This window comes from Myotis yumanensis, unplaced genomic scaffold, assembly GCF_028538775.1.
Source record: "Myotis yumanensis isolate MYYU_CA2020_CCGP unplaced genomic scaffold, mMyoYum1.0.hap1 SCAF_3, whole genome shotgun sequence".
Taxonomy (NCBI): Eukaryota; Metazoa; Chordata; class Mammalia; order Chiroptera; family Vespertilionidae; genus Myotis; species Myotis yumanensis.
In genome coordinates, this window is record NW_027223754.1 from 105,431,600 (window position 1) to 105,445,956 (window position 14,357).

Consider the following 14,357-nt stretch of genomic DNA (forward strand, 5'->3'; position numbering starts at 1 on the left):
ACCTGTTGATGATTTCAATGATAGTGTCAAGGACTGTGAATGAACAGTGGAAATAAAGTCTAGATATAAGGACTTAAGCAATAGGAGAGAGCCTGGGCGGGACTGCTTTAGCTTACTAGGAGAGAAGAGATCCCTTCGGACGTCAGGGGTGATTGGGTCCTGACTCACTGAACAACACAAACCTTCTATCCATTCACAAATAACCAGCTTTAGCCAAAAAGCAAACAACCTAGATTGACATTTATCAACACACTTTAAACACAATCTTACTTTCAAGAAAATATGCATTCAACAAAGTATAAGAGACCTTCTATAATAAGAGCTAAGAGCAGGCAAATTAAAACTTGTCTAGCAATCAATGTTTCAGTATTTTATGTTATTTTAAAATATTTAGATGTTTATCATTTAATCATGCAATGCTCCAAAGTTTTTAAGTTACCAAAGACTTTGGAAAATTATCTATAGGCATATGAGGCTGGAGAAAAGACACAGGGGAGGGGGCGGGGGGAGGAGGAAGCAGGCTCAGCAGCCTGTCCCCGGGTCTCTAGCCACTTGGATTTAAAACTGCCACATTTTTCCTTAGAGATAACATGTTAAGGTTTGGATGATAATGAGTTCACCTTCTGATAGTAGCAGGACTGTTAAGTAAGTGTTTGCAGTTTTTTAGTAAAGAAAGGTGTTCATTGGGAAGGGGGTTGAGAAGGCAGTGAGGTAAGAGTTGTTTCAGAGCATTAAAGGGATGAAAATGCTGGCGTTGTGATCTAAAAGCTCAGTGAGGGCTCCCTTCAATGTGTCATAGAGGGGCTTTGCAAGAAGACTAAATTTGGGAACGCAGAGGATAAAGTATTCAGTGATGCCAAGAAAGGAGCCTATTTCTTATCTAGAGGAGGGGACAGTTATGGAGGAGATAAGGTGTTTAAGGTCCAAGATACTGGCTCAGCTCTGTGGGGTGAGAGTGAAACTGAGGCAGGTGACTGTGGTTTGGGAAAACTGGGTTTTATGAGGGGATGTGAGGTAGCCCTGGTCGGGCACTGAGGTAGAAAGAGGAAAGAGTGGATAAAAGGAGTGTCTAGTAAGATGCAATATAAAGGAGAGATGGCTAATGGCTGAGAGATTAATCCATCAACCTCCATAATAGAGGTTGAGGGGAGGACATGGGTCCCAGTGAATTTGGGGAGGGCAGAATAAGTGATCCCCATGTCAATTAAAAAGAGATTGTCTTACCTGCCACCACAATCATTACCCAAGGCTCTGTCTTGGTGATGTAAGTCTGTGGGGACTTATTGGGGCCTGGGCAGCTTCAGTCTTTGGTGGCCAGTCCCAGGATGTCTGGGAGCTCCAAACTGGACCCAGAGGGTGGCCTGTCTGGACTGTCCAAGGTTCAACCTGGAGGGGCCAGACTACAGTCTGATTTCCAGTGGCCTTCCCTTCCATACCTTGGGCAGGGCCCAGGAGGGGATCTTGGGTTTGAGCAGGACTTGCCCCATTGTCCTTCCTTGTTGCATTTGTAGCATGGGCCTGGAGGAGGCTTAGCCCCTGAGTTACCCTTGGTTGGAGGACCGGCACTTTGTTTGGGGTTCATAAAAGCGGTGGCTAGGAGCTGAAAGGCCTCCTCTGGGCCTCAGCTTTGGCCTGATCTCACCTTTGTTTTGGATTTGGGTCTTCTCGTCTCTATTATTAAAGACCTTAAAGGCCAAGTTAACAAGATTTTTTGAGGGGTTTGTGGACCTATGTCTATTTTTTTTAAAAGTTTGCAGCACATTTTGGGGGCTGAATGGGATATAAAATGGGTATTCAGAGGAAGGGTTCCCTCTGGGGAGGTGGGTTTAAGATGGTACATTTCTGTAAGGCCTCCATGAGGCAGGAGAGGAAGAGAGCTGGGTTTTCGTCAGGGCCCTCAGTGATTTCATTGTTTGTCATAGTTGACCACTTTATGGGCAACCTTTTTTGAGTCTGGCAATGAGACAGGTGATTATATGGCTACAGAGCTGGTGCCCTGGAAAAGTAACCTGATAGTCTCATCTCGGGTCAGTTCTGAGGAATGCATCAATACCAAGAGGGTTTGCTGCCACATTCTGTCTATGGAGGATATTGGCATGGTCCTGATCAGCTATCCAAATGTACTCCTTCTCCTCTGGGTTTAGAGAAGAGGACAGGATGACTTAAATGTCGTGCCAGGTCAGGTCATAGGACTGGATCAGGTACTCAATTCCTTAGTAAATGTGGTCAGGTAAGTGGAAAAAGACCTGAGACACCTCTCAATCTGTGTGAGATTGGACATAGAGGATGAGACGTGGACTTGGACTATGCCCTCAGTTCCTGCTACCTCCCTCAGGGGTGGAATGGGCATGGGAACAGAAGTGGCTGTTGAGGAAGGCAGTCTTTGGGTTGCTCGAGAGTGAGTATTAGGTGGGAAAAGGCTGTATTAGAACTCAGGTTCTCGGGATTTGGGCTCTGAGGGGCCTGGGGAGAAGGTGGTTGTTGTTAGGAGGGTCTGTATTTTGGGAGTGCATAAGGTGGTGGAGGTCGGTGGTTTGCTGGGTCAAAAGTAGATTCAGAATCAGAAGTGTTAGGGGTATGATGTTTTGTGTGAAGGAGAAGAATCTGATGGGTAGAGAAGGACTGACAGAGAGAGGGTCGGGACCGGAGGATGCAAAAGGCCTGGACATAGGGAATCTCTGACCATTTTTCATTGCGGTGACAGAAATATACTTGCTCAGTGTGTTAAAATTGAAAGTGCCATTTTCAGGCCATTGAGGCTAGTTTATATTGTGGCCACACAGTGTTACAAAATAAAATGAAGTGCTTGGGTGTGATCTTCCCCATGAGTGTGCCCTCTGTGTGGCCCATGAGAGAGGACGGGTGAGTCACAGACCACAAATCCAAAGGTGACTGTTTAGGGCAGGCATCCCCACTGCTAAACAAACTACCACGAGAAATGAGAGGCGACCCCCTGGACTGGGCATCTCCAATCCAGAAGGACCCAAAGCCAAATGGCTAAGGAGTCTTCTGGCCTAGCACTAGGACTTTCAAGACCAGAGACTTTTGAGAAGTCAGTGAGAGAGAGTGGGCAGAAGACTCAAGATGAGGGAATTTATGGAATGTCACTCACCTAGACAAGATTGGCCAGTGTGGAATGGATAATCAGCAATGGAGAAAGAGAGGTTCTTGATCCAGCATTCTCCTTTGCAGGCTTGCGGGGGGGGGGGGGGGGGGGGGCAGGGGGTGTCCATAAGGGAGGAAGGCCTAATCGAGGCCAGCCATTATGTCACCTCAGTAGGATTCGGTGATAAAGCCCAGGTCGAGCTGCCGCTGCCTACTGCTTTCCGAGAAGCAAATTCATGGTGTCTGAAGCCAGGACGATGGCTCCCCATCCCCGTGGAACCCCCTTGGGTTTCAGCACCAAATGTTAGGGTCACCGAAGGAGGAACACATGAGGCCAAAGTGGTAAGGAATTATAAATTCATTAGGTCATCTGGATACCAGGTGGGCTGAGCCCCAAAATGGCACTAGAACCCAAAGACAGGGCGTCAGAGGTTTTTAAAGGACTCTAGGCAAGCTTTTTCTGGGTGGAGAATTCTCTGTGGAGGTTTGTATTCTGGGAAACTCCAGAGAGGAGAGATAATGGTCTTAGCAAGTGGAATGTGGTCTAAGCAAGTGGAATGCCCATTGTGAAGTGGCCTAAAGGTCAGTTCCCAGAGGAGTGGGGATCGATTCAATTATTTGATCAGATCTAACAGCAGCCAAAATGAGAAAACAAAGAAACATGTTTCAAATGAAAAAAGGACAAAACTCAAAAAAAAAAGAAAGAAAGAAAGAAAGAAAGAAAGAAAGAAAGAAAGAAAGAAAGAAAGAAAGAGAGAGAAAGAAAATGGAGACAAGCAATCTTCCAAATGCAGAGTTCAAAACACTGGTTATATGGGTGTTCAATGATCTCACTGAGAACTTCAACAGGAGTCAGGAAATATATAAATGGAGAGAGAAAACATCTTTAAACAGAGGTTAAGAATGCAATATCTGAAATGAAGAATACATTAGAAGGAATCAACAGTAGATTAGAAGCAGAAGTTCAAAGAAGCAATTTTGAAGACAACAATTTTGAAAACAATTGGAACAGCAAAACAAAAATTAGGATAATTTAAGGAGCCTCTGGGACAACATCAAGTGTACCAATATTCACATCATAGTGATAGCAGGAGAAGAGAGAGAGAAAGGAATTGAAAACTTATTTAAATAAATAATGACAGAAAACTTCCCTAACTTGGCAAAGAAAATAGACATACAAGCCCAGGAAGCACTGAGAGTCCTAGAGTTCTAAACAAGATGAACTCAAAGAGGCCTACATAAAGTCGCACTGTAATTAAAATGCCAAAGGTTAAAGACAAAGAGAGAATCTTAAAGCAGAAAGAGAAAAGCTGTCAGTTACTTACAAGGAGATCCCAGAAAACCATCACCTGATTTTGGTCAGAGAGAACATTTTATGAACTTAACCCCAAAGGCAAGGGAAGTAAAGCAAAAATAAATGAATGGGACTATATCAAACTAAAAAGCTTCTACACGGCAAAAGAAACTGACAACAAAACAAAGAGGTAGCTAACCAAATGGGAAAAGGTATTTGCAAACAATAGCTCCAACAAATGTTTAATATCCAAAATATAAAAAGAACTCAATAAAACTCAGCACCAAACAACCCAATCAAAAAATGGGCAGAGGACCTGAACAGACATCTCTCCCAAGAAGACATACAAACAGCCAAAACATGTGTGAAAAGATATTCAACCTCACTAGCAATTGGGGAAAGGCAAATCAAAATTACAATGAGATACCACCTCACACTTGTTAGAATGGCTATTATCAATAAGACAAGTAATAACAAGTGTTGGAGAGGTTGTGGAGAAAAGGGAACCCTCATTCACTGCTGGTGGGAATGTAGACTGGTACAGCCATTATAAAAAACAGTATGGCAATTCCTCAAAATATTAAGAATATAGTATCATATGACCCAGCAATCCCTCTCCCGCATATATACCCCCCAAAAAACCCCTCTAAACATGTATTAACAAAGATATATGCACCCCTATGTTCACTGTAGCATTATTCACAGTGGGCAAGACATGCAAACAACCAATGTGTCCTGTGACAGAGGACAGGATAAAGAAAATGTGGTACATATACACAAGGAATACTACTCAGCCATAAGAAAAGATGAAATACTGCCATTAGTGACAACATGGATGGACCTTGCAAATGTTATGCTAAATAAAATAAGTCAGGTAGAAAAAGCTAAGAACCATATGATTTCATTCATATGTGGGATATAAAACTGAAACTCATGGACGCAAACAGTAGTGTGGTGGTAGCCAGAAGGAAAGTGGTGGGAGCACAGGGGTTAAAGGGACCTAATATAAGGTGATGGAAGATGAGCTGACTTTGGGTGGTGGGCACACAGTACAATAAACAGTTCTTGCAACATAGAAACCCACACCTGAAACCTGCATGATCATATTAACCAATGTCACCCCCATAAATTTAATTTTTTAAAAGAGGGATAAATAAGTGATATATATATATATATACACACACACATACACACACACACACACACACACACACATAATTGAATAGTACTTGGCCAAAAAAAAAAAAAGAATTAAATCTTACTATTTGTGACAACATGGATGTGTATTATACTAAGTGAAATAAGTCAGACAGAGAAAGATAAATATCTTCTGGTTTCACTTATATGTGGAGTCTAAAACATAGAATAAACAAACAAAGCAGAAAACTCATAAATACAGAGAACATTTTGAGGTTTCCAGATGGGAGTGGGGTTGGGAGAATTGATGAAAAGGTAAAGGAATTAAAAAGTACACATAGGTAGTTACAGAATAGTCACAGAGATGTAAAGTACAGCATAAGGCAGTGATGGCGAACCTATGACACGCGTGTCAGAGGTGACACGCAAACTCATTTTTTTGGTTGATTTTTCTTTGTTAAATGGCATTTTAATATATAAAATAAATATCAAAAATATAAGTCTTTGTTTTATTATGGTTGCAAATATCAAAAAATTTCTGTATGTGACACAGCACCAGAGTTAAGTTAGGGTTTTTCAAAATGCTGACACACCGAGCTCAAAAGGTTCGCCATCACTGGTGTACAGGCAATTATCCTATATAATAAAAGGGTAATATGCAAATTGACCCTAACAGCAGAACGACTGGGAATGACTGGTCACTATGACACACACTGACCACCAGAGGGCAGATGCTCAATGCAGGAGCTGCCCTCTGGTGGTCAGTGCGCTTCCACAGGGGGAGCTCTGCTCAGCCACAAGCCAGGCTGCCAGCTGCCAGCACAGCATTGGTGGCGGGAGCCTCTCCCGCCTCCTCAGCAGCGCTAAGGATGTCCAACTGCAGCTTAGGCCTGCTCCCCACTGGCAAGTGGACATCCCCTGAGGGCTCCCAGGCTTCCAGAGGGATGTCTGACTGCCAGCTTAGGCCCGATCTCCCCGGGCAGTGGGCCTAAGCCAGCAGGTGGACATCCCCCGAGAGGTCCCAGACTGCGAGAGGGCACAGGCCGGGCTGGGGGACCCTCCCAAGTGCACAAATTTTTGTGCACCGGGCCTCTAGTATTGTAATAACTATGTATGGTGTCAGGTGGGTACTAGACTTATCAGGCTGATCACTTGGTAAGTTATATAAATGTCTAGTCCCTATATTGTATACCTTAATAAAATATTGAATGTCAACTGTAATTGAAAAATTTTAAAAATTATTCTAAAAAACTTTAAGTCACTGTGAATAACTGAATATTTGAAAACATAAAGGATTACACATGTTTATAGCCTGAATAACAGTCTTACCTCTTCAGTATCTGAGTGAAACCCATGTTCATAATCAATACCTGGATCAGGGAGTTAAGGCAACAGGTCTGTCCAATGTTGTGTAAACCAACTGGGCCTGTAAGGAAAAGAGAAAAAATACTGAGGACAAGGACTAGCTAAGGGATTTAACAGAAGTCATACTTTTTTCTGGAATCTACTTAAGGACATGAAATCCTACAAAGTACTCTCAGAGGCACAAAGAAATCACTAGGGAGCTTGCAAAATTATTGGGGAGAAGAGATAAAGCATGAACTCTGAAAAGTAAAATAGTAATAAAAGTTTAGTCATCCTTTAGGAAAGAGAGATGTCACAAGAGTTGTATTACTTATTGTCAAATGTGTAGTACAAGCCATTGTTGTATGAGCAAAGGAAAAGTGATAAAGATTACAGAAAGTGTACCTGGGAGAATTATGAGTTCCTGCCAGAGTTGAGTCATAATGGGCATCTACAGGGCTCAGGGATAAGAGTAATTTTGGATTCCAGTGGAAAGGCCCTACCCAGTTCCCACCTCATGGTTGGAGAAATCAGAAGAAAGCTTTGGGAGAAATCCACTCAACTAAATTCACCTCCAGGGGCTGGAAGCCAAAAGGAACTTATGAGACAACCAAAAGATGGCATTTCTCTAACCCGCTTGCAACCAAACATAGCCTTTCTAAACACAGCCTTGGGTTCCACAGACCCCATAAAGGTGAATAATTTAAGAGGGTGGTCTGGTTGGCTAGAGCTTTATCCTGTTCACCTAAAGGTTGTGGGTTCAATTCCCAGTGAAGGCACATACCATGTTGTGGGCTTCATCCCCAGTCAGGGTGCATAGGAGAGACAACTGATCTCTCTCTCTCTCAATCAGTGAAAGCAAATCTTTGGGGGTGGGTTTAAAAAAAAGGGAGCAAGTACCACTAATATCAGGATCCCTGTGGAAAGAGCTTTGGTGTACATGAGATAGGGCAATAAGAATGTAAAAATCCAGGGTAGCAGGTAATCACAGATATACACTCCTGAATCAGCAGAAGCACTTGCCTCTAGACATACTTGCACACAGGTACAACAGTAAAGACAGGAAGTAACTGCTACTATGTGATCTAAAGAAGTTTCCACAGATTATATCATTTATTCTCTCAACAACTGTATGCTTTCAGTACTATGGTTATTCCCATTTAAAAATGCAGAAATGGTGGCACAAGGGATCGGGAGTCATTAACCACAAAGTTCTACTGCTTCAGAGTATAGTGAGTAAACAAAATGTTTCTAAATAGTCAAAAATTGAAAAATGGGAGGGAGGTAATGACCCTGAGGGCAGTTCCAGGCATCCAAGTGTTTTGGTAGCTGCTCCCTCTTCTTCATGTTGCTGTTCTCTTGCTTCTTCTCAACAGGGTCTGCTGAGAAATGTTGAGACTCAGCCAGGACTGATTGGCAAATTTCTTTAGGAACCCAAACACCTTGCCCATTAGTGATCACTCCAAAATCTCCAGGCCCTTGGCTGGCAGTTCTTCAGCACTGCATGACCTCACTTCTGGGAAGCGCTCTCATGAGTCAGCCTTGGTGGGACTTCTGCGAAAATACACGACAGACAGTTAAGGGTAAGCAAAGGGAAAAGCACATTTATGTGATCAGTTCTGCTTCCAAGGAGCCAAGTCTTGGAGGGAGATGTATGGAAAGACTGGCTCACAAAGCTCTAGGGCTAGAAATGAGAACCAGGCTACACACCCACTCTCCTTGTCCCACATGTGAGGAATGCCCCATTTTCTTCCACCAACCACTCCCCACCAAGGTTCGCCCTTCTGGCAAATGGCACAATATTCACCAAGCATTGAGATCAGAAGACTGATGTCCCCTTGCCCCTCCTTCCCAAGCCCAAAAAAAACTGAGGTCTGTCAATTCTACTGCATAAAAGCTTCTCACAATCACTCCCCTTTCTCTCCATACCCTTGACTTCCTGGTATAAACAAATAATGAGAGCGGCTTTAAAATGAAGTCGGAGCTGCCATGCCAGAAGAACTGCTGTGCAGGTCTTATGCCTCAAACCTTTGGGATGTTCAAACAGTGCAAAATAACCTTTGGACTGGGACTAAAGCAACAGTGTATCTCAAAGAATTGTTTGCAGAGATAACAAGAAAGCAGTATTATGACTAAGGGCCTGATGGCTACCAGACCAAAATTTAAAACATTGTTTAGCATTAGTGACAGAAGATTAGCCTATCTGCACCAATAAAACTGTCTTTCCTTCCCTTTCTCATGCATATCCCTTGCCTCTGTGTCCTAATCAGAATATTAATTGGGTTGCCCCCTGAATCAGAGCTTCCTGAACAGCTGTTATTTGATCACAAACAAGAAGAAAAAATGCGTATTGCCTCTCACTTTGGCCTTTTGTTTTTAGGGTAAGACTGGAAAGCCTGTCCTGGTTCCCCTCAGACACTTTGCACACAAAGCTATTTACATATTTGATTCATCATATTCTAACTAGAGGCCCGGTGCACAAAATTCATGCAATGGGTGTAGGGGAGAGTGTCCCTCAGCTCAGCCTGCACCCTCTCCATCCTGGAACCCCTCGGGGGATGTCTTACTGACAGTTTAGGCTCAATCCCCTCTCGCAATCCAGGATTGCTGGCTCCCAACTGCTCGCCTGCCTGCCTGTCTGATTGCCTCTAACCGCTTCTGCCTGCCAGCCTGATCACCCTTAACCACTCCCCTGCCAGCCTGATTGACACCTAACTGCTCCCCTGCTGGCCCGATTGCCCCCAACTGCCCTCCCCTGCCAGCCCGATTGCCCCCAACTGTCCTCCCCTGCAGGCCTGGTCGCCCCTAACTGCCCTCCCCTGCAGGCCCGATTGCCCCCAACTGCCCTCCCCTGCTGGCCTGATCACCTACAACTGCCCTCCCCTGCTGGCCATCTTGTGGCGGCCATCTTTTGACCACATGGGGGCAGCCATCTTGTGCGAGAGCATGACAGTCAATTTGCACATTACCTCTTTATTATATAGGATGTGGGGAAGAGCTGTCTCTTCTGTGAGTGAGTGCACCCTTCAGACTCCTGCAGGACAGACACCATTCCCCAGGTGGAGGGGAGTGTTAGTGGTACAGAGTTCCCACCTGAGTCTCTCAGCTAGAAAAGCTGGCTCGATCCCTATTCAGTGACCAAACAAGGAGCAGATATAAAGTCTTTAACACCTTGCTTCAAGGTAAAATAGCTCAGAAGGGTCAGTCATCCAGCTCCAGAGCTCCCCTTAAGATCTTCTGAGGCCTCTGTTGCAATTGTCTGGCAAGTCACCTCTTCCTTCCTCCCATCCCTGCTTTGCTCACCCCTCTTAGTCATTAATTCAAAGGGCACTAAATCTCCTGAACGCACATCTCAGTTTAGCGTCTAAACTGACATCCAACTATGGGCACTGTGTATTTTCAACTGCTTCCAATACACTCTGCGTAGTGCATAGTGGGCATTCAATAAAGAAAGGAAAGGGCTTAGTCTGGGAGTTTCGAAATGGCAGCTGAATAGGCAGACATGTCCTGCGCCTTCTCACTGAGCAGATAGAAGGAACAATTAAATCAAATAATATCCACCTGCAATTGGCTAATTAAATACAACTGGTGAGACAATCCTTGGCCAGTAAGGACAGAGGATGCCTGGAGAATGGTAGGATTGGGGATCTGGGCTGGAGAGAGAGATGCGTGACCACTGGGACAAGAGGGTTCAGAAGGAACCAGCACTGCACCAGGCCCACATCCATTGGGGACATGTGTAACACCCAACTGTGGAAGGGAGGTGCACAGGGCTGTTGGTGGCTGGGGAATCTAGATCTAAGTCCACAACGGCAGGAAGCTGTGCCCAGAAAGACAGCCTGAAGAACTGCCTAAGCCATGCGGATCAGGGGGAGGGAGGGAAAAACTCACAGTATCACAGTTGTTTTGAGTCTGTATTTTCCTTGCTTTTATTCACTAAACCCAGTTCATAGGATCTTTCAATTACACTCACCAAGGCTGTAATGCAGATGGAGGTGCAGTTTTGTGGATGCTGGGGGGAGGATGTGGAGAAGAGCAGGACAGGGAAAGGTGACCAGGAATCTGGCACTGACACATTCCAGACCCTCCAAACCTAAGCAGCCATTTTTCTCCTTAAGAATCAGCCCCTCCTAGCAGCTGCAGGGAAACTAGTGCAGCCGCATCCAGCCTCAAGCTTTGCAGAAAAAACAAAAACTCTGAATAGCCCCAGGGAGACCTTGGGGACTAGGTTGGGGGACCGGTTGGCCCTGGAAACCAATACCACAACATCCCCACCTAAAGCCGGTGTCAGAAATAGATGCTTGAGTAATTAAGATTGATTGATAGCAGGCAGACAAACAAATCCAGCAGATTAGTCCTGCCTGCTTACAACCAAGGCCGTGGAGATAGACACAAACAGAAAAGAGCTGTGGATCGCTTGGAACTTCAACATGGTGCTAACTACCTAACAGGAAACTGAGAAGTGGTAGGCAGAACAGTAGAGTGGGGTCTTAAACCAGCCCCCATGGGACATTAAAACTCAGCTGAAGCTAATGACTCTTTACTTTTTTATTTTTTACCTCTTATTTTTTTAAAAAATTATATGTTTGTATTATTTTTCTCCATTCTATTTTTATTTTTTATCATTATTTTATTTTATCTTATTTTTTCATTTTTTCCAACCTTTTCTTTCTTACTTCTCCCTTTTTCATCCTGTTTCTCTTTTTCTGTCCCCACTTTAGTTTTTCTATCTCCTTTCTTTTTACCCCTTGTTAAAAATTGACCTTTATCTTTTTATTGATATATTATTATTGTAGTCTCTGTTGGCTTACTCATATATCTAATTTTCTCTCCCTGCTCCAAGTCCATGCACCCTTCCCTTTTCTCTTTCTTCACTAGCCAACTTTTTTATGCTTTTGTTTTTCCTCTCCTCCCTTACTTTCTTCTCCTAATTGCTTAATTAGTTTCACTCACTAAACCCAAGCCTATCTTCTCTCTCCTCTATTCTCCTTTTCTGAAAATAGGTGAATATATAGATAAAAAATTTTTTTTAAATTCTGTTTTATCTTATTTTTTAACTTACTGATTTTTTTGTTTTTTACTTTTTCTTCTTAACCACTTATTCTCTTTCTACATCCTCTATACTGAACCATAATCCTTCCCTTATTCATTCAATTTCATAACCTTACTTTCTGTATATAAGCTCTGCCTCTACAGATTCTGTCCCTAAACCCCTTTTCTGGGTATTTGTTGTTTGCATTTTTTGGCATATTTGTTTGTTTTGTGGTGTTTTCTCTCCATATATATTTCTCCCCTTCCTTTTTTCTTCTTTTTCTTTTCTCTCTTACCTTTTTTTTTCTTTTCTCGATATAATTTTGATTTCTTTTTTTCTCTCCTAATTCTCTTATCTCTGGTGGTCACTTTTATTGGGGTTAAGGGTGTTGGATTTTGACAAATGCTTTTTCTGCATCAATGGATATGATTATATGGTTTTTATCTCTCAGTTTGATTATGTGATGTATCACATTTATTGATTTGCGGATGTTGTACCATCCTTACATCCCTGGAATAAATCCCACTTGGTCATGGTGAATGATCTTTCTAATGTAATGCTGGATTTGATTTGCTAGAATTTTGTTGAGGATTTTGGCTTCTGTGTTCATGAGGGATATTGGCCTGCAATTCTCTTTTTTTGTATTTTCTTTATCTGGTTTTGGGATTAGGGTAATGCTGGATTTGTAGAAAGAGCTGGGAAGTGTTCCTTCCTCTTGAATTTTTTTGATTAGTCTGAGAAAGATAGGTTTTATTTCTTCTTTGAATGTTTGATAAAACTCTTCTGTGAAGCCATCTGGTTCAGGTCTTTTGTTTGTTAGAAGTTTTATTATTACTGCTTCAATTTCCTCCATAGTTATCGGCCTATTCAGATTTTTTTATTCCTCCTGGTTGGGTTTTGGAGGGTCATATTTTTTTAGGAAAATTTCTATTTTTTCTAGGTTGACCAGTTTGTTGGAGTAGAGTTGCTCATAATATTTTTTTACGATTCTTCATATTTCTGTGGGGTCTGTTGTTATTTTACCTCTTTCATTTCTGATTTTATTTGGGTCCTCTTTCTTTGTTTCTTGGTGAGCCTGGTGAGAGGTTCATCAATCTTGTTTATCCTTTCAAAGTACCAGCTCTTGGTTTCATTGATCTTTTGTATTGTTTTTTTTTTTGTCTCTATGTCATTTATTTCCGCTCTGATCTTTATTATTTCCTTCCTTCTGATCACACTGGGCTTTTCTTGTTGCTCTCTTTCTAATTCTTCAAGTTGCAGAGTAGATGGTTTATTTCCAGTTTTTCTTATTTTTTGTTTTTTTCTGTGTGTGTGTGTGTGTGTGTGTGTGTGTGTTGTTTTTGTTGTTGTTGTTGTTGTTGTTGTTTTGAGGTAGGCCTGTAATGCTATGAACTTCCCTCTCAGGGCTGCTTTCACTGTGTCCCAAAGATTTTGGATTGTTGTGTTTTCATTGTCGTTTGTTTCAGGATGTTTTTTGTTTCTTCTTTGATCTCTTTGGTAACCCACGCATTGTTTAATAGTGTGCTATTCAGCCTCCAAGAGTTTGAATTTTTGTGATTGTTTTTTACTGTAGTTGATTTCTAATTTTTTGCCATTGCGATCTGATAAGAAGCTTGAAATGATTTCAATTCTCTTGAATTTGGAGAGACTTTGCCTGTGTCCCAATATGTGGTCTATCTTTGAAAAGGTCCCATGTGCACTTGAGAAGAACGTATACTCTGTAATTTTGGGGTGGAATGTTCTAAAGATGTTGATTAAGTCCATCTGATCTAGTGAGTCATTTAGGATTGATGTTTCTTTGCTAATTTTTTGTCTTGAGGATTTATCCAGTGATGTTAATGGGGTATTAAAGTTTCCTACTATGATTGTGTTGCTGTCAATCTCTCCCCTGATATCTTCCAGAAGTCTTTTTATTTATTTGGGTGTTCCTGCATTAGGTGCATAAATGTTTACCATTGTTATATCCTCTTGTTGTATCAATCCTTTTAGAATTATGAATAGGCCTTTCTTGTCTCTTGTTATGATCTTCACTTTGAGGTCTATATTGTCAGCTATAAGTATTGCTACTCCAGCTTTTTTTAAATTTTTTATTTCCATTTGCCTGGTAGATATTTTTCCATTCCTTCACTTTCAGTCTGTGTGAGTCCCTTGTTCTGAGGTGGGTCTCTGGTAGACAGCATATATATGCGTCATGTTTTCTTATTCATTCACTCACTGGATGTCTTTTGATTGGAACATTTAATCTATTTATGTTTAGTGTTATTATTGATAGGGACTTGTTTTTAGCCATTTCTGTACTTTATACTTGTATTCCTTCCTCCCTTTCTATTTCTTCTTTTTTTCCTTCTATTGACTGTTTTGGTTTTGTTTTTTTGTTTTTTTATCTTTATTGTTCAGTTTATTACAGAGGTTCCTTTTTCCCCCTCCCATAGCTTCTCCACCTGG

The 14,357-nt window shown here is 42.2% G+C and overlaps 1 protein-coding gene across 1 annotated transcript in view; it reads right to left on the reverse strand.

Moving 5' to 3' along the window:
- The window catches only part of USP18 (ubiquitin specific peptidase 18), a 77,372-nt gene that overhangs the window by 49,965 nt on the left and 13,050 nt on the right, over positions 1–14,357 (reverse strand). The window contains exons 2-3 of the mRNA XM_070407513.1: positions 8,173–8,434; positions 6,866–6,962 (exon numbers count right to left, since the gene is read on the reverse strand). Coding sequence (XP_070263614.1) covers positions 6,866–6,962; positions 8,173–8,227 — 152 coding nt within the window. The 5' untranslated portion in view covers positions 8,228–8,434. The remainder of the gene's footprint in view (positions 1–6,865; positions 6,963–8,172; positions 8,435–14,357) is intronic.